This window comes from Parasteatoda tepidariorum, chromosome 4 (genome assembly GCF_982258835.1).
Source record: "Parasteatoda tepidariorum strain Cologne lab strain chromosome 4, Ptep-v5.0, whole genome shotgun sequence".
In the NCBI taxonomy this organism is placed as follows: domain Eukaryota; kingdom Metazoa; phylum Arthropoda; class Arachnida; order Araneae; family Theridiidae; genus Parasteatoda; species Parasteatoda tepidariorum.
In genome coordinates, this window is record NC_141758.1 from 64,835,510 (window position 1) to 64,856,825 (window position 21,316).

At 28.7% G+C, this 21,316-nt stretch overlaps 1 protein-coding gene across 1 annotated transcript in view; it reads right to left on the bottom strand.

Annotated features, from left to right (window-relative positions):
* Window positions 1-10,706: 10,706 nt before the first annotated feature.
* LOC107444086 (Y+L amino acid transporter 2) overlaps window positions 10,707-21,316 on the bottom strand; it is a 55,994-nt gene continuing 45,384 nt past the window's right edge. The window contains exons 7-11 of the mRNA XM_016058167.4: window positions 20,383-20,479; window positions 20,141-20,290; window positions 17,326-17,503; window positions 15,742-15,868; window positions 10,707-11,641 (exon numbers count right to left, since the gene is read on the bottom strand). Of these exons, the coding sequence (XP_015913653.1) occupies window positions 11,638-11,641; window positions 15,742-15,868; window positions 17,326-17,503; window positions 20,141-20,290; window positions 20,383-20,479 (556 nt within the window). The 3' untranslated portion in view covers window positions 10,707-11,637. The remainder of the gene's footprint in view (window positions 11,642-15,741; window positions 15,869-17,325; window positions 17,504-20,140; window positions 20,291-20,382; window positions 20,480-21,316) is intronic.

Here is a 21,316-nt window from a genome sequence, read left to right on the forward strand (position 1 = left end):
ACAAAGATTATGTACAGAGATGAAAAAGTGTACAAAGATATAAGGATAAAAACGGAAGAATGTTGCGATAAAATTGTATAAGGCTTCAATTATACAGAACTCAATGTCGCGATCATTTTAATTATCGGCCAAACATGCATAAGTAAATTCAATATCAAATTCTGTATTAGTTACAAAGATTTATGTACAGAGGTGAAAGAGTGTTAACGAGAAAAGGAATAAAACGAAAGAATAATACGATGTAATTTTATAAGTTACAAAGATTTATGTACAGAGATGAAAAAATGTACAAAGATATAAGGATAAAAACGGAAGAATGTTACGATAAAAAATGTAAGGCTTCAATTATGCAGAACTCAATGACGCGATCATTTTAATTTCCATCAAACATGCCTTAGTAAATTCAATATCAAATGCTTTTAGACCTCAAAAAATTTTAAGGTGAATTTAAATACGTAAGAAGAAAAGATATTTCTTCAGAGCAACTGGAGATTAAGTATTTTCGAAAAGAAAATCTTTATAATGTATGTAAACAAACTATAAACTTATCTTTAGGATAATTTTGTAATTCAGTAAATTAGTTAACTCTGAGAAAGGGCAGAAAATACGATTCTGAGCTCCATGTCATATCTTCGCTAAGGTGACAAATTATCTTTGGGTCCCATCTATATAAAGTTACGCTTTTTAGACCTTAAAAACAGTAAATTTGTATTTAAATACGTAAGAAGAAAATAAATTTCTTCTGATTTGTCTTAAAACCAAGAATGTTAAAATTACTCAATCATAATCTGTTAATTTCGACACATAACTAGAAGTTAACAACATTTTTAAAAATTGCACTCTAAAACAAGAAACAAGTAGGTATTAAAAAACATTAAACATTATCTTAAGACGTTAAAAAAAAAGAAAAAAACTATCAATGTTCTAGTCGATAGGCTTATAATTTTGAATCCAATCCAGAAGAAAATTATTGAAACAAAATTGCCATCGTGGAGTACCCGCATTTGCATATATAAGAAAGAAAACTAAGAAATCTTTATTTAATGTAAAAAATACCAAAATTGCACATTTCTTTGAAAACTGATTAAGAATTAGTAAAATCATATAAACAAAATTTGAAATAAGGCCGGTTTAGTTTTCAATGAGATAAAAATCAAATCGATTTCCTTTCAATCAAAACATATTCATGCTCAAATCACGTAGTGTATACTTTTTCCCAAACAACGTGCATGTCTATTAGACGCCGTTAATGCCCAATCCCAACCATATTCCTTCCTCATTCTTCGAATTCGCAATCGTTTGCTCCAGGCAAAAGAAATGGCAATTAACGAATAGATCCAGAAGTCTTATGATGAGCTTGTCGAATGGCTGCATTTGTCTTCAAGGCCAATATGGACATTTGAAAGATTTATGTTTTGATATCACTGTAGCTAGGTAACGTTTCTCAGGCAGGAAGGAGGGGAAGCAATTTGTCACTTCGGACCATTACCCATGAATCTTCCCAACTGGAAATAACCATCGTTGGTCGAAGACTATTTTAGACATTCCGAACTATTAGTTTTGTTTGGCGCTTGCAGTAAGAATGCGTCTTCTTCTTTAAATGAGTCTATGAACTATGTATATTTACAATCAGTGGCAGTCATATAGGCTTTGAGATTAATGTAGTATTAGAAACTGAATTAACTTCACTTGAATTTTAATTAATAATTTTTTACCACTTGGGAAGTTCAAGAATCAGGAAGAAACTTTTTTTCGAAAGCTCTGTAGTCGCATGAAGTGGTGCTTTTTAATAACCGTCGTTGAACGTCCGACCCAAATTTTTTTGGATTTACGGCTATTATTGTCCAACTCCGTAATCTTGTAATTTTGAACCCAATCCAAAAGACAATGGAACTCCTGGATCAAGTATTGGGAGAAATTTGCCTTCGTGGATGACTTTTTGATAGAATTAATCCGCATTTGCGTCGAGGAAGACCACGAGAACCACCCCCGGTTAGCCTGACGGTAAAGGGACTCTAACCCATGATCCGTCTACCCTCTGAGGATATTTCACATCAGCACTGTGGTCAGTGCAAGTCGAATGCGGATTCGTATCTAAAAGCAATCGGTGGAATTCGAACCCGGTTCACCTCATTTGAAGGCGAACGCTCTATCTCCGGAGCCATCACGGCTCTAGATGGTGCTTTTTCGCAAATACGATGTTAGTTTCATTATTGATGTAAGCTTGCAATAGTTACTCATGTTACATTAAGCTTAGTTTATCTTCAGCCAGCGCCCTCTGTGTTTATTCTAAAACTGGCGCAAAACGTCAAAATAGAAAAAAGCCACAGTTTTGAGAAAATAAGAAGCGTTTGCTGTTTAATTTCTTTTTTTAAGTTGAAATTTTTTTCAAAGGTATAACGAAGCATGAAAAAAAATCAAGACACAAACTTTTGGGTTCTCTTTCAAAATTGAACTATTGGAACAATATTTTTCCAGATTGTGAGTACCCCATATTTTGAAGACAAGAAATGAAACTCCACCAAAAAAAAAAAAAAAAAAAGAACGTTTTATTCTAAGAAAGTAAACTTTTGTCATGTTTCGTAACTTACAATAACGTCCGTACTAAATAATAAGTAGTTAAGGTCTACCGCTCAAACCATATCTCAGCAAGTAAGAATTCCATTATTAGATCAAAAGTTATTCCGTTTAGCATTTTGCACACAGTGCAAAACTTTTCTCAAGAATTTATAATAAAAATATAACAGGTTTTGAATAATAAAAAGGCTCAATGTGAGTAAAATAAGAAATGACAATATGTAAACAAGAATCAGAAACGAAATCAGAGAAATTTCCTTGAAATATTATTAAAAAATTTACTGCACTTCACTGAGGAATTTTTACAACGAATTATAGTAATCGATTCAAGAATTATTTATTGTGCCTCTCAATGGCGGCTTATTGTTAAAGCTCTTTCTAAAATTTCATTTTCCGGTTTTGTAACGAGATAAATGCATATCCAAACAAACCCACGTTTCCCCTGCACTAGCATATCCAAGTAGCACCTAATATTAGATAACATCAGAAAAATCAGTAAAATCTAACGTTATCTTGTACAACTTCTAATATTAGAAAGATACGAGAGGTCGCTGTTTGCTCTGCCTTATATAATATTAGATTCTATGCAAACTAATATTATCTACCGTTCGCCATAATATTATTTTGCATTAGTTTTGATGCTATATAATATTAGAATATACATTTTCTGATATTATCTTGCATTGCTTTTTATTTTTTGGAGTAAGTAAGAGGAAAATATGGATGATAGCAGAATAATACTTAATTTTCTGTATTGCTGTGAAGCGTAGAACAATAGTTTTATCATGTCATTCCATGCATTATTTTTTTAGCGATACAGAAATGCTAAATAAAATAATATTAGCGAATTCTGCTAACCATCCATTTTCCTCCTTCTTACTCCAAAGTATATCTTACGTTCAGCTGAATTTTTTTAATATTTCAAATTTAATTAAGAAATACTATATTGCAATTTTTATTGCTATTTTTTTCTCTATAGAGCAAAAGATCATTCTAATTCTAGAAAAAAGAATTTTTTTAAAGTAAAAAAAACAGAAACTGTGATTTATTTAGAATTAATCATTAAAAATCGAACAATTAAAACTAAGTCCAAGTGGTTAGTTAATATATATATGTAACAATTTCTTTAATACAAAGCCAATAATTACTTATTAAAAGGTTTCTTTCTAAATAAGAATGAGCTGAAATTATGTTGCTGTTGTTACTCATCCCTGCATAACAGAGACAGGCCCTGAGCATTTGCAGCTTACCAGTTAAGAAGTGATGGGAAGCGCCAAGAAGAAAGTAAATTACATTTGTGGAGCGAGTGGATTTCCGAAGGAGTAAGCTCAACAGAGTTGGCGATTGGAAGATCACAACTATTTCTAGCAATATTATCTGCAATCTCATAACCATACACGCCAGAGTGCGAAGGAATCTTCTGATTTCCTAAGACGTAGCTCGGAGAGAAGTACTAGCAAATCCTGGTCAGGTTTGTCGTATATTTCCTGCCAGTTTTCTAGGTATCTGATGGCACTTTTACAATCAGTCAAGATCCAGACTCTATTATAATCAGTAGTAAGAGCAAATTCAAAAGCCCTCCCAATAACAATAATTTCTGACTTAAAAACTGAGCAAAAGTCATGTTACTGATACTAAATTTAATTTCCTGGTAGCTGATGAAAACACCACTCCCAGCTCTAGTCTTCAAACTTGATGCCATCCGTGTAGATAGCCAAGGCCTCAGAAGGGCTATTATTAATTACCTCTAAGGCAAACTGTTTTAGAAGTTCAAGATGATCATTCAGCTTGCTAGCACGGTATTTCAAATCGTCATTGAAAGAGATATTCTCAAATGACACCGTAAAAGGCAAAACAACTAAAAGTCAACGAAGCTGAAATTATGTTTTTGAATACTGTTTACTAAGGTTTTTGTTTTGGAAAAAAATGGTATTTTTGTAATTTTTAATTAGTTTCAAAGCAGCAAATTGATAAGACACTGCCACAAGTCCAAACGAATGGCCGTTTGAAATATTGACCTGAAGCTGTTTAATCCCCCCCCCCTTCCAAAAAAGAAAAACCTTCAGTTTTGTTCGCATAATATTTTGTCTAATATACAAGCTTATTTAACAATCCTCACTTTTTTTACAAAAGGCATAGCTGTGGAAGGGGAGCATTATTATATCAAAATTTTTATAACTTAAATTTATGAATGATTCTTGACACAAAATTCTCAAGATTTTTGATAAAATAAACTAGAACTCTGTTATTATTACATTCAAATTTAGCACAAATTAGCCAGTAGTAACTTTATTTAAATAAATTAATATTAAAAACGGCAATGCATTTGGTTGTATAATGAGATCTAACCTGATATAAGAATCATTCATAGATGGTTCAAGTTATTGAAGATGATAACATCTGTGGGTTTTTCTCATATATTTTCTGCCACGGACAGATCTTACAGAAATAACGAACAATTTGAAACTAAATTAAAGAAGGATGGAGGCTGCATTTTGCTTAGGAAACTAATATTTCTCAAAATTATTAACTAAATTTGTTAAGAGACAGCATTGCTGCATAGAATTACTAGTTTCATTGCTGATGTCAGATCAATCAAGCTGAAATATATGTTTAATTGTAGGTTCATTTTGTCATCTGGCTGCAGCACGTTGTCACTGCAAAATGATGTTATTAAAGATAGTTTCAGTTTTCATCAACAGCGCCATCTGTTGATGATCATGTAAATAGTTTTGAAACTCTGTGAGGAAAAAAAAAAACGTTATTTCCTAAGCAGAATTCTGAAAACGATACATTTCCAAGATGTTGTTTTTTTCCTTTTCCAAATGATTTTTCAAGAGGTCAGAGATTTTTTTTTATTACACTTAGTACAAGAATCAAAACTTACTTACTGAGCAACTGTATTAGTTCTCTGCAGAAGTGATGATTTTAACTACAAAAATGTAACAAATGTCTAATTTTGTTTTGTTTACTTGAAGTCACACACTTTATTACTATTAATAAATAAATAATTACCAATAAACAAGAAAAGAATTATTTTATTTTTAATTCTTATACATTTTCACAGTTATCAATTACTTTACACAGATGACATTAAAACAGAATACAAGTATACTTAGAATTCAGAAAGAGCATATATAAAAATAGAGATTCTAGCTTATACGGTCCAAGATATATCTCATATCTACAGTCACAATAAACATATAGCTTAGGTGCACACACAAAAATGTCATGAAAATAAATACTTTCCGTGGAAAGTTCAAATGACAGTTAAAATTTATAAAGTGAGCATATTTTTATTAAACTTGGACTACATACAGTTAGAAAAAAATATTTCAGAAAATATGCTTACACAGGGTGTTCCGTAATGACCTCTTTAAATATATATTTTTAGAATCGGTGTTAAAAATGATGACAAGATACACATAAAGCGTTGCAAAAAATATTTATAGGAGGGGAAAGAAAAAACAAAAACGCTAAGACAAATTACCACTGAGAAATGAGGTATACAATGCGCAAAAAAAATCCCACCCTAAATATTTTGATTTAACGATCCAATCTTCAAGTATTAGGACTCAATCTTAATGGTTCTGAGGGGGTTATCTCATATATGCTAATTAGTTTGTGCAAACAATATTTTAAGTTACTATCAGACAGAAAAGTTACTATCAGATAGTAAGTTATAATCAGACACAAAAACGTATTTTCTCTGAATAAACATGCCTTGTTTTCAAAAGATTTGGATTTTTGATTCCCAAAATATAGCCGTTTGTCGCATATGGTCTCCGTAGTTTGGCCAGGAGAGAGACCAAAAGTTTGGATCTCGTTAATTTTTATGTGTTTCAAACATTTTTACGTACAATCATAAAATTTGTTTATCCAAATGCCAAGCATTTCTGACACTAAAAATATAAGGGGTATCCGCAATATGGGAAACATGGTCCCAATAGTTTAGCCAGGGCAGAGGTCCAAAGATCTAATTTTACTAAAGTAAAATTAGCCCCTGAACGTTAATTTTACTTTTTGTGCATTTTACCATATTGAAAAATTCTTGGGAGAATTAAAAAAGATTTCCGCACAAATTTGAACAAAATTAGTTTATCTAAAGATAATTCCATGCATAAAAAATTATCTTTAATAATTATTCTTCATTTTATTTAACAAGAAACAAAAAAATTTTGAATTGTAAGATATACTCATCTTTACATTATTTAAAAGAATGTCAAAATACAAAATTTTAACAAAACTGGTCGAATAGCTGCAGAAAAATCAAATTTTAAATATACAATAATAACAATTTCTTAAAATTCCGAATTTTTTAAACCATAATGAAATAAACTAATAAATAATTATTAAAAATTGTATTCAGCATGGACTTATCTTTGGATTAACAAATTTTATAACTATGCAAAAATGTTCCAATTTGCTCAAAAATTTTGAAATATCAAAATACACAAGTAAAATCAACATTAAGGGGTCCAAATTTTTGATTGCTCTTCTGACCAAACTATTGGTACATTTCCCAGATTGTGGCTATCTTTTATTCTATGGGTATGAAATACAAATCCATTAAAAAAGGTGTGTTTATTCGAAAAGAGTACATTTTCGTGTCTGATTTCATAACTTAAAATATCGTGAGAAAGTACATTTTCGTGTCTGATTTCATAATTTAAAATATCGTCAGTACTAACTAATTAGCATATTCAAGGTTTCCCCTCAAACCGTTAAGATAGAGTCCTAGTATGTGAAGATCAAATCATTAAATCAAAAGTCATGCAGGGTGGTTTATTTTTGCGCACTGTATAAAAAAATCTATTAGATTGCTGGTTAAAATGTGAAGAAGTTTTGAATAATCATCTTAAAACTCTTCCCTGCATTTTTTAGCATTCAAACAAGGTTTGATGATTAGAGCACTTGATATGTTCAATGGTATCAGATTTCAATAGCATTTTTGTGATTTTTTAAATATGTTTACACTTAGCCTTCATTTTTGAAAAGGATTTTAAAAATATATATCAAAATATTTATCACAGAACACTATTAATACAAACTAGTTAATTCTAATTAATGCATAAAAATTTATATGCTTCAAGAATCTCAAAAAATTCTTTTTGAATTCAATTGAAATCAGCTATACTGAGCACAATGCAAACGATATCATGTATTCAAGGTATACTGGAAAAATGACGAAACATAGAAAGCTTGAAATGAATAAGGGGGAATCACTGCAGCACCTATTTTTTTCGGAAGACTTTAATATTGAATAATTCCTGAAACAGGATAACGGCTGCTAAGCATATGTTTGGAAAATTAAATTTGTGGAAAACATATGGAATTGATTCTGCATGTTGGTTTACAATATCTTAGTAAATTGCACAAAAATATTAAAACTCGATCAGCAATTGTTCCTTATTATCACAATTTCTCTTCTGTAATAAAGTTCATATTAAAAAGATATATGGCACTCAAAAGACATGAATATCATCACTATCTGTCAGTATAAATATTAAAAATCGTTAATAAAATTCGCTAGTCTAATTGTCTTCATAAATAGCTTCTAAATAAAATATGTAAATTTTTAATTGTCATGGATAATCCTTTTATAAATCCTTAAAAAGTTTAGTTTTCAAAATAGCACTAAAAATTTGCCAGTACAAAGTTAAAATTAAAACATAAATCAAAATGGATCATCACTATTTCAAAATATTTAACAGCGCATGTATTGAAGATTGTCTCTTTTTTATATATATATATATTATCATATGAAATATCTTAAAGTCAAAGCTGTAACATATATCAGTCTTTGCAGCTTAAGAAAAAGATTTTTAATACATATTTTAATCCTTCAAGTGTTGAGCCTACAGACAAAATCATACTATATTTCTCTGCTGTACACTAAGAACTTAAGGAAAAATGATTTCTCATTGTTAACAAGGAGAAAACCATTGCAAGAAAATTTGAAGGTTAAAGCTGCAAAGAAAAAAAAGACAGAGCTAACGCTTAGTGGGTTAATATATATATTTTGCAATAAGATTAAGTTTATTGAAAATAAAAGCGGGAAAAAAAATTTCCAGTCAAATAATTTCCCATAAACGAAGTCAGATAAATTATTTATTTAAGTTAACCTTCTGAGAATTGAATTCTAGCTTTTTACTAATTTCTCAAAATGGTTAATTTATTCCAATAAAACCTGCTGCTTTTGTTGTTCTTTAAAAAGAAAGATAATGCTAGAACATATGTACAATTTTGCCCAACATCACAACACTTGAAAACTTCACAACTTTTTCATTACAATTACAATGTCAAAATCAAAATAAACATTCATCAATATTTTCTTTGCAATCACATAAAGTTCTTCAATAAAACAATTATTAAATTTTGTAACAGAAAAAATTATAAAAAATTACAGGACCATAATCTTCCCTAAAAGCAAAAACTACTTTTTTCTAATAAAATTTTTTAAGGTGACATGAAATGAAAAGTTTTTCTCAATAAACTTGATTAATATAAAAAGTAAATTCAAGCTCGTATTATTTAAAATAATCTCATTTTAAAGAGGTATATACTAACTAAACTCTCAAGCTCTTTCTGAGTATAAGGAATGTTTACGAAACATTTCTAGAATCTATAAAATAATTCTCAACAAGAAAGAAAAAGAATTAAATTAAATACAACAGATAAATTTAAAAAAAATTTTTACAACCATTGCCAAAAATTTTTTAGTTTCAATTAATAGAAAATAAAATGTTCAACTAATCTTCATCTTAATTTAAAGATCAATGAGGTTTAATCTTATATGTATACACAGCTAAAGTTACAGAGCTTTTTAATCAAATCAAAAGATGTACCATGTTTGATGACAACTAATCAAACTGAGACTACAAAGGTAAACAAACGATTTCATTCAATTATGTGACCAAACATCACTGTATGAACAAACATGAACAAGTATCTAGAGCCAAGATATTTACAGAATTATTATAAAATTGGAAAAAATACAGAATGTGAACAGGTAGTTGTTTTGTTATGGAACAGAATGAAATATTCATTTAGAAGTCAAGGAGAATGGAATAAAAAATATTTATAAACAGCTGAAAACTTTATAAATAAATTTATGAAAAATATTGATTGCAATTCAATCATAAAATAAATTTTTAATAACTTTTTCCTATGAGATAAAAATAAAAGGTCATTTACAAAGGTTTTCCATAGTTTTCTAACACCTTCAATTTGATTTTGTAGAAATTATTTAAAATCCATAGTGCATCCACGAAACGATTAAAAATTTAATTTAAGAAATTCATCCTTAAACAAAATAAGTCTATTGTACTGTAATAAAAGTACTAATTAAAAAAAAAATTTATAAATATTACATGACAAAAAATTATAAATATTAAAACAAGGCAAAAAAAATAACTATTTATAGTTCTTCAAATTAAAAAGTACAAAAAAATAAAAAAAAAAATACTTGTGACAGACAATTGTGCAATTTCTGGGTAAGTTATATATGCAATCAACTACAACAATCACTTTAACAAGTGCTATTTACAAACTCATATGATAAATTTTCGAGTTATAATTGCAAAAATGAAGCTTAAAAAAAGTTTTGGTAAAAAAAATAAGGACAAAAAGTAATATGAAAAAATATTTAAATTATAAGTTAATAAATGTCATGTACACTTAACTAATACCCTATTTTGGTCCATGATAAAACAATTAACACTGTATATCAGTTAACAATAAAATCAGTATCTATAATTCAATGCACACACAATTTAAATTATAACAAACAGCTTACAATTTCTGTAAATGAAATGACATGCAAATGACAATAAAGCACGACTTGCATTTAAAAAAAAAACAATGCAAATTTGGGACAAAACATCAAAAAAAGAAGTTCAAGCATGAATATTACAAGTAAAAACATAGTGCAATGTAAAAAATATGAGAATAAGAAAATTTACATGAGCCAGACAAATACAAGACAAATATTTTGCAAATGTAAATAATCAATGACAAAGAAATAAATAAAGAAAATGATAAGTGTAAAAAATAATAATAAAAAGACAAATTAACTAGAAAACATAATTGAGCATATCATGAGTTTTGTTAAATAGCAAAAAAAAAAATTATTAACTTAAACAATTAACTTAAGATGATACTATGCTCTATTAAATTTAAAATTCAGACAATAAAAAATTCTAAATTGAGAAAATTAAAAAAAAAATTTTAATTAATTATTGAAAAAAATTTTAACATCTTGATTATAATTTTTTTGTGACCCAATTGGACACCCAAAAAAGCTACAATATGGGTTTTATTAAAATTTTAGAAAATGTAAACTTTGTGTCGACTGAAAGCGTCTAATCCTTGTCATAAAGTTATCGGTTTTTTAAAATTTTTAGAAAATGTAAACTTTGTGAAGATTGAAAATGTCTAAACTTTGTGGTAAACATAAAAACACTACAACCAATGAAATTTCTGATTCAGACAATCAAAAAACCTAAATTGAAAAAACATAAACAAAAATAATGCATTAAAAAAAATTTTTTAAAGCATTGTTTAGACATTATTTTTTGTGACAAAACTGGACACTTGAAAAAGATTTTCAATTTAAGACTCTATTGAAATTTTGGAAAAAAATCAAAATAACAAATAGTGCTCAATTATCTGAAATACTGATTAGAAGAAAAAAAAAAGAGAGGTTAATACTTAACTTACACAATTTAATGAGGAATTCTATAAGAACTATTAAAGAGATATATTTCAATCATACTCTTTAAAAAATTATTTTTATAACAATTTGAATGAATTTTGAATAAGTACAATAATACATTTTAATAATATGAAACGAAAATTAAGTTTTGAAAAATATGGCAAAATAATTAGGAACATACAAATTTAGCACCGGTACCATTTGCAATAAATATTTAAGAATAATTCAATTTATAAAACAAAGTTATCAATTTCATATTCCTTTGGTATGATTGATTGCTTAATTTTAAAATACCCAATACGAATACCAGTTCTTTTCCTGAATATTGTTCAGCTTATATCAATTTACCTGTAAAAGAAAATAAATTTAAGTACAATATACAGCAAATTTGGCACAATCAACACTTTTTTGTTAGAAAAATGGTTAGAAATGAAGAAAAATGCATATTAAATATCACTGATGCACATTGAACAAAACTATTTTAATATTAACTTTAACTTCATAAGCCAATTAATTAACTGAAATAGAAGATCAGAGCAAAAATATATTAATTCAATGAAATGTGAAAGTTTATTATATATACGAAAAACAAATGTCTTTCGATTTAGACATTTCAAAGTAGTTTTTTAAACATTCTAGCAAATTCGTACTAATAAACATATAATAAGTAATTAAAATTAGGGCTAGAAATGTTCTGCCACAATTTGAAAAAAAAAAAAGGCAGAAAAAAACCCATGGAAAAACGAAACCAGAAAGAAATAGTTTCCTTTAACAGAAATTAAATAAATTGTTTTCAAAGTAAATAAATTAAATAATAAAACAATTTTTATGTAGTTCATAATTTTTTATAGTTATAATTAAATAATGGTATTAATTTCTAAACTATTTAATATACCACTTTTATACGAGTGGAAACTAAAAAGCAACAATTGGAAAGAAAAATGGATTTAATGAATTTCCTAAAATGCTCAAACAACTGTGGTTTCTTTAAATATTTTATGTAAATGAAAAAAAGTATAATAAAACCAAAGTTCAGAACTACATAAAGAACTTTCAAATATAGTCATCAAATTTTCTTAAAAGAAAAAAATTAACAAACTACATACTGAGCTTATACACTACTATAAATTTGCAATTACAACATGTTGAATTCAAAATTACAATAGCATACTAATTTTTAATATCTAATACTCTGAGTAAGAAAAAACCAAATTTCCCAAAAAACCAAAAGTATAATAAAACCAAATTTCAGAACTATATTATAAAGAACAGTTAAATATAGTCATCAAATTTTCTTAATAGAAAAAAATTAACAAACTACATACTTAACCTATACACTACTATAAATTTGCAATTACAACATGTTGAACATGGGTGCAAGTTGGAAAAAAGGCCAAGACTGAAAATTTTTTGACTGAAATACCTAATATACACAATACCCCCTCGACATATGCAAACTATCTAAGAAAGCTTTACCATAATACATCAAGTTTAAATACTGTACAAAAAATATTTATTCATCTGTCTTTTGATAAAATACAGGCATGAAAGTGGACAAAAATAAAAAAAAGCTGAACTTTTACAAAGCAGGTCACTGGGAGGACGGGGGGGGGGGGGGGAGGTGCTCTATATGATACTGAGAATTATAAAAGCAACTTTTAACTATGCTGGGAGATTCTTATTTATTATTTAAAGTGGCAGAAGCATTTAGACAGTTAACTTCAAATTTTTCCGAAATAGAATTTTAAAATTTTGACTACCATATCAAAAAAAATTAAGCAATTATAGGAAGGCACAACTATTAAATTGCTTACTAATGAAAAATATACCACATCTTTACAGTAACTAATTCAAGAAAAAACTTACTTCTACTTCTTTGAAGAATCGCGATATTGGATTTTAAAATCGCGTGATTATGAGTCGCGATATTGGATTTTAAAATCGCGTGAATATGAATCGCGATATTGGATTTTAAATTCGTGTGAATATGAATCGCGATTTTGGATTTTAAAATCGCGTGAATATGAATCGTGCGGTTGGATTTTAAAATCGCCTAAATATGAATCAAGCTGTTGGATTTTAAAAACACGAAAATACAAATTACGATATTGGATTTTAAAATCGCGTGAATATGAATCGCGATTTTGGATTATAAAATCGCGTGAATATGAATCGCGATTTATGATTATAAAATCGCGTGAATATGAATCGCGATTTTGGATTATAAAATCACTTGAATATGAATTCTGAGGTTGGATTTTAAAATCGCGTGAACATGAATCGCGATATTGAATTTTATAATTGCGCGAATAAGAATCGCGATTATGGATTTTAAAATCACGTGAATATGAATCGCGCTGTTGGATTTTAAAAATACGAAAGTACAAATTGCGGTATTGAATTTTTAAATCGCGTAATTAAGAATCACGATGCAGAATTTTTAGATCACGTGAATACGAATCGCAATGAGTAATTTTTAAATAGAGTACAAATACGAAAAACGATATCTGATATTACAATTGCGTGATAATGAATCGAAATATTGGATTTAAAAATGAGTGAATACGAATCACGACGTTGTATTTTAAACTCGCGAGAATACAAATAGCGATATTAGGTTTTAAAACCGCTTAAATACAAATTGTGATATTGAATTTTTAAATCGCGTAATTAAGAATAACGATGCATAATTTTTAGATCAGGTCAAAACGAATCGCAATGAGTAATTTTTAAATAGCGTACAAATACGAAAAACGATACAACTGCGTGATAATGAATCGAAATATTGGATTCAAAAATGCGTGAATACGAATTGTGACGTTGGATTTTAAACTCGCGAGAATACAAATCGCGATATTGGGTTTTAAAAACGCTTAAACACAAATCGCGATATTGGATATTTAAATTGAGTGAATAGGAATTGCTGGTACGAGTTTTAAATAGCGTAAAAAAAATCGCAGCACGTAACTTTTAAATCAGTTAAATACGAAAATCGATGATTGATATTAAAATCGTCTGATTAAAAATCGCGATTTTAGCGATTCCGGCGCAGTTCCTAACATTTAAAATTCGGAAAATCAGCCAAACAAACGAAACGCTTAGACTCATTTTCCACTCTATAGCGGAAGTCGCGGTAATCCAACTATCGTTCGGGCGGCTTGGGTTCTTTAACTCTCCAAAAATTTTAGTTTTTGGAACATGGTTGGAAATTTTAAAAATTGGGAGAAAAAAGCGATTTTCCGAGGAAGTCTTTCATCCCTGTAAAATAACAACAAAGAAAGTAGACCAATAACGTAGACCTAAAAAATATTTTTAAGGACAGAAAAATTTTTTTCCTATTTCCGTCTTCGAGTCAGTCTTGTTTCCGTCTTACTTCCGTCCGCGGACACTTTCGAAAGACGGAAATCCGTCCTGGGGACGGAAGACTTGCACCCATGATGTTGAATTCAAAATTACAAAAGCGTACTAATTTTTAATATCAAATACTCTGAGTAAGAAAAAAACAGATCTTAACTAATATGATAAAAAGATTTTAAACTTTTGTATAAAAATAAAATAAATAGTATGAAAATAGTTTTAATATTTACTATAGAATAATTTTCCCTATGAGTAACATAAGATATAAATTTAAAATGTAGATTTTGAATTTTATAAATACATATTTTTCCAAATAGTTTTTTTTAAAAAAGAGATTCTTCTAGCTACCCCCCTTTTTTAAAGGGAATTTGCCCTGAGTGTCCACCCACCCTTGTACACCATTGGAATAACTTTAGAACATCTAAGAATCTTTCCCAATATTTAGCACAATTTCTTTTCTAATTGGTACTATTAAACAAATAGTTTTGCACCCCTATTCAGTGCTACCACATGACTGCAACTGATTATTTCAATAATATGTAAAAAACAACAGAACAGAAAAAAATTAAATACGACTGCCAAAATTCGCGTATTAACACAATGTATATCATAATATTTACAAAAAAAAATTTACAGAAAAAAGCATCATAAACTTGCTTTAAATTATGAGGGTAATTTTTTGTGATAAAAATGGATTTCATTAATAATGTTTAAAAATCACAAAACTTTCTTTTATCCCACTGAAAAAATAGGATAAAAGACTGTCAGTAGACCAAAGACCAAAAGTTAACATTAGTAGAATAGAAGGCAGTCTTTTATCCTACTGATGAAATAGAATAAAAGACTGTTAGTATTAGAAATCAATAGTAGTTAACATCAGTACCTTTAAAGACAATCTTTTATCTCACTGATAAAAGACTGACAGTAACAGAAATCAGTAGTAGACTAAAAGTTAACATCAGTAGGATAAAAGACAGTCTTTTATCCTACTGATGAATGCGTATCATTGTGATACCAAAACATGAATAGGTTTTTAATAAATTTTAACCAGTTGCAATTTTAAACGTTGTTTTCAAAGAAAATCAACTTACTTAGTTTTGTTAACTTTGATCTGAATATCATTAGAAAACATAGCTGGATTTGAAAGATCCTCAATAGAAGCCTCAGCATTTGTGGGAACACACAGCAAGAACTTTTGAATAAGTACAGTGAAATGATCTGTAAGCATAAAGAACATTTTTAACAGTTCTTAGAAATAAATCAAAATAAGTACAAAATAAATAAGAATATGTATAAGTTTTATTATAAATAACACAACAAACAAAGAGCAACAAACAAAAAAGTTTCAGAATTTTTTTTTTTTTTTTAATCTTATGACAAGGTGAGGTCCAAGTTTGAAAACAAGAAGTATTAACATCTCTGTAAACAATCATGTGAAAAAACAGATAAGACATAGGTCAAATTCTTTAAAAGAGTTTAAGCTAAGTGAACTATCCTTCAGCATAGGAACTATCCTATACTTTTAGCATAAAATGATAAAAAAAAAAATGTTTTTTAAATATCACAAAAATTCCTATACAGCAGCATAAAATGAATGTTTTTTAAAAAAATTTAATTAAATAATTAAAATAATAACTTGTTAAATCAAGTGGTCTGATGAAAGAAAGTTTGAAATTTTCAGAAATGTGTTTTTAACTGAAATAAAAAAAAAATTATTATTATTCTGTTTTTTTCAATACTTTCTAAATTACATAAAATTAGTCAAATATAAATATTTTCATTTTATTTTTAAAAACTTATGAATTATATAATTGATTTGCATTTATCGCCATGAATAAAAAGTAATAAATAGTAGTTTCACTCTAATCTCTTAATTTGTATGCAAGATAAATTTTATATATAAAATGGAAACAAGATTTCTCAAAGCATGCAACATTGCATTGCATGTTGGATTCCATAAAAAAAAAAAATGGAAAATTTAACCTAAGCAGTATAGTCTTACATATGAAAGAGGCACGTGGTTTCCAATATGAGCTTGTAAATCAAAAAAAGTTCTCAGATTCATGATAATGTTTTCATGTACTTTTTTTCATATCCACAAACTAAATAAATTTATAAAGAGGTTTGGTTCAGTCATTAAGTAAAAATGTATAAATTCGAAAATGCATGCAATTTAGCAGTATCATGCTTTGAAAAATCTTTAATAATGCAAATACATCTCTGTGAATTTAAGCCTTAAAACTTTTTAAAATTTTGTTTTTTATCAGACATAATTAAATATTTTAGATTCAAGGGAATTTGGGCACAAAAAAAATACCATTTTTTCTTGACTAACTAGAACCAAACCTCTAACTACACTGTATTGCACTTATGCTCTATTTTCTATTTCTTCCTAATTTTATTGTTAAGAGAAGGAAATATTATAGAAATAAAATCAAATAATAGAAGGAAGAAAAAAACAATGCATGTAACGGAAAATAATACTCTTTTATCTTACTAACAATAACAAGTTGTTTTATTTAATGAAAATTTAATGAGAACAATGAGAAAGTTCACATAATTATATGCTTTCTAACATTCATATAAATTCAGTTATTTTATTTTCATGTATGTTGTGTTTAACTCACAAAGCAAGCACTATAACCATTAAATTAAGACGTTTAAAATAAAAATACCAGAAATTGATACAATCCATCTTGGCTTGTTTTTCCATAGAACAAAAACTACATAGGTAGGAATTCCAGATAATGTAATAACCAAGGCAACAACAGTGGAAAATGTCTCTTTGAAAAATGGCAGCGTCACGAGGAACATGCCAATAAAGAGAAAACAAATTGGAAGAGCTAGCGATACCTATAAAATAAAATTTGTATTATTACAACATCAATGGATTATTAAACTAAAAATTAGCAAAAGAAAATATTTTTTTTGAATAATTTAATAAATTAAACCTGAATCTTAAAAGGAAGAGTAGTTAACCTAAAAATTGAGTAGTCAAAAATTAAAAGCTAAAAATCATTTGTTATTTTGACTGAAATAGAAAAAAAAAACTAAGATATCACATTTCTCCAAAAATAATAATCTAGTCAGCCAGAAAAAAATAATAATTTAAAAATATAATATGGTTTATTTTACCACAGTAAATATTTTATACCACAGAAATTATTTTCGTGGTTATCTAATATTTCACCTAATACCGTAAATATATTAACATAAGTAATATATAACATAATATTTAGAGCACTAATAACAACTTCTGGTTATAGAGTCTGTTTCTATTTGGTCAATTTGGTTGTTACATACTGCTGTTCAAGGAAATTCTTCAATTTTCATCATGGTTCCTATGCAACAGAAATTTTCAAAATATATTTTTTACACAACAGATCATATTTGGCAGTGTGGAATCCAGGGAAACAAGGCGGCCGATCTCCAGGCAAAAAAGGGAGCCCCTGTCCTAGAGAGATCTAATTCCAGACTCCCTTTCTATAATATCAAATGTCACATAAAGAACATCTTCAGGCCCTCTTCTCACGAGAAACTCAAAAATCATAATTCCAATAAACCATGGCTTAAACAGATTCTCAATGTCCCTCAGTGGCTTAGGATGAAATCTGTTGCCATGTTTCGTCTGATAACTGGCCACGATTGCCTGAAAAAAAAATCAATGTCGCGTCAATGTGGTTCATGATCCCTTTTGTACATTGTGTAACCTCCACGAGGTAATGGACTTGTCTTACCTACCTAGGTGCCCTGCTCTCCCTCGGAAATCTATCTGGGAACGCTACTGGACTGCTCGCTCTTATTTATAGATTTATTGTTATCTTTTTGATGTTCAATTGTCTTTTAATGTGCCCTTGGAAACAAAAAAAATATTTGGCACTACTTAGAATTTTATTCTTTTCATATTGAATTTCCTTTTGCTATTCCTTATCGACAAACAAAATATGTAAGTAAAGGAAAGAAATTTAAGTTATTTCATAGAAAATTTGGACTTCATAAAATTATTTTAATAATTGAAAAGAAAAGAAAGAGAGAGAAAAAAAATTTATATAAAAAAACCTCTTTCTAAAAAGATTTTAGATATTAAGAGACAATAGACTCTCATTTAACCGAGATGATCCAAAATGCTCTGTCTCTAATAAGTGAATGTCCCAGATTATCCAAGTCATACAAATTTTGATGAAAAAATGATAGAAACGTAAAATTTTTTTATACAACAGCTAAAAATACAATAAATATACAATTATACAATAAATTTCTTTTAATAAAGCCTCACACAGTTTGAACACTAATCTCACATTCATGCAATAAGGATTTAAGAGTTCATCAATATTCTGATTTTTTTTAAATGTTTTCAGCTTTTGATTTATACTAAAAATGACTTTTCTATTTTGACATAATAACACTATGAAAAGAATGTAAAGCAAGTGGAAAATTTTAATCTGTACAACACTGATAGTGCAATGGGGGTTGAGTCATAGAATCATATATTGCCTTGTCAAGCGCGAACTGCAATACAGAACATGAGCAAAACTGGTTGATTGTACTCAAGGAAGGAATGAAGGGTTAAGAAGAATATTATCTTCCCATACATTTTAACAGCCACAATCTGCAATTCTTTTTTATGGTCATCCTGGTTTTTCTGATTCCGATTAATACTGGTCTACTGCATAGCAATATCCAACAAAACAGTGCATGTGTGGCGTAATTACCACTACGATTATTAAACATCAATTCAGTAGTATATAAGACATGCTAACTTGATTCAATCTTGAGGTACCTTTTGATAGATGAAGGTTGGAATTGTTGATAACTTCTCTCCCCACATTGGTGACCTTCGAACGTGATGCGAGCACGCCTATCTTGATAGTAAAGCCCACTTCGATCTGGTAACGCCTACTTTGATGGATGGTTCACATTGAACAGTTGACTTGCTACTTGTGATTGCAACATTATCCACCTCCTTGCGCTGTTGCTGCCCAGTCTCTTCTCGATCATACACAACGTCAGCCTGCATGCACTCGACTGCTAAAGACAACATAGGAGCGAATACGACCGTGAAGTTAATACACCTCTCACATTCAGCACTCAAAAACACGGTGACCTTAATCCATCTCTCCCGGTCTTTCACAAATGCAGCTAGTGGCATCCGTTCATCGAATTCCATCCCTGATAAAATTCTGATGGGGGAGTATTGTGGCATAATTACCACTACGATTATTAAACATCAATTCACTGGTATATAAGACATGCTAGCTTGATTCAATCTTGAAGTACCTTTTGATAGATGAAGGTTGGCATTGTCGATAACTCCGCCCCCCCCCACACATGCTTACTTAAATTAACATGACATATTCATCATACATTTAAATGACTTTTCTAGTAAGACTACCAAAAAATGTACATCAAGGGTGGTAATTAAATTACACAGGTTTATAATCATTAATAAAATAAGAAAACAAAATACAAAAACAACTTTTTAATGCATACTTTAATAGGTCGTTCCATCTTTGGAGCGCGTATACGAAGATAAAGTAGAGCAGCTATAGTCAGAGTAATAAAAAGAGCTTCAATAAATGACGTAAAATTGATCAAGACATATATGCCTCCAACCCATAAATATAAAATAGTCATTATAGCCTAGAAATAAAGAAAAAAGATGCATGAAAACAAGAAAAAATATAAATACAAAAATTTAAATAATTATAGATACAGATAGCCAAAATGCTTACAAGAAAAATTAGACTTGGTGCAGGTGTGGAATGATTTAAATTTATCATGGATACGATACTAGGCAAGTGACCTTGACGAGCTCCAACAAAAAACAACCTACAACAACAGAACACAATTTCATTTTTATTATAAAATTTAAGCAAACTTCATTGATATTTATTATAAAAAAGAATTTGCGCACAGGATGTACTGGAACTTCGTATATAAACTTGGAGCGGATCATAAAGATTGAGAATTGCATAGCAATCCATTGCTGAAATATCTTTGCATGCTACTATCGGCATTTCCCTTGAATTCCTGCCCACGTTATATAAACTGATACTTATTTAAATTTTCTTAATTACTTGTTTGCTAACAATTATTGTCGAAATCCACAAGACAATAATTGTCGATTTCATTCAAACAGACCCAGATTTAGTATTGTAGTTTACTGATTGGGCATCTAGTTTGCAGAGCGTACTAAGTTGTTCCTCAAATGAGTAAATTATGTACATTTGTGGCTATCTAAAACAGTTTTTGTTATACAGTTAGAATTAAATGCTAAGTACAGCAAAATTTGCATTCATGCAATCTTTAATTTTATTACGGAAGATTTTTAATATGCAAAAGTGATATATTTTAAGTGTAATTTTACTTATTCAAGCTATGTACATTAAATTGTATAATAAATAATTAAAATCAAAATATTCAAAACAACAATCATGCACAGATACTTAGACATTTATATTAATGTTATTTACAAAATTTAGTTTTTCTATTGATACAAAAAAGAGAAAATATATTAAGTAAAATATGCTAGAAAGCAAAAACATCAAGTGGAAAAAGAAAATAATGCAGTTGGTTTTCTGTTCAATGATTGACAATAAGGTTATGATACAAATAAATAAGTAAAATAATAATAACACATCAACGAACCTATGAAATTGAACTCTT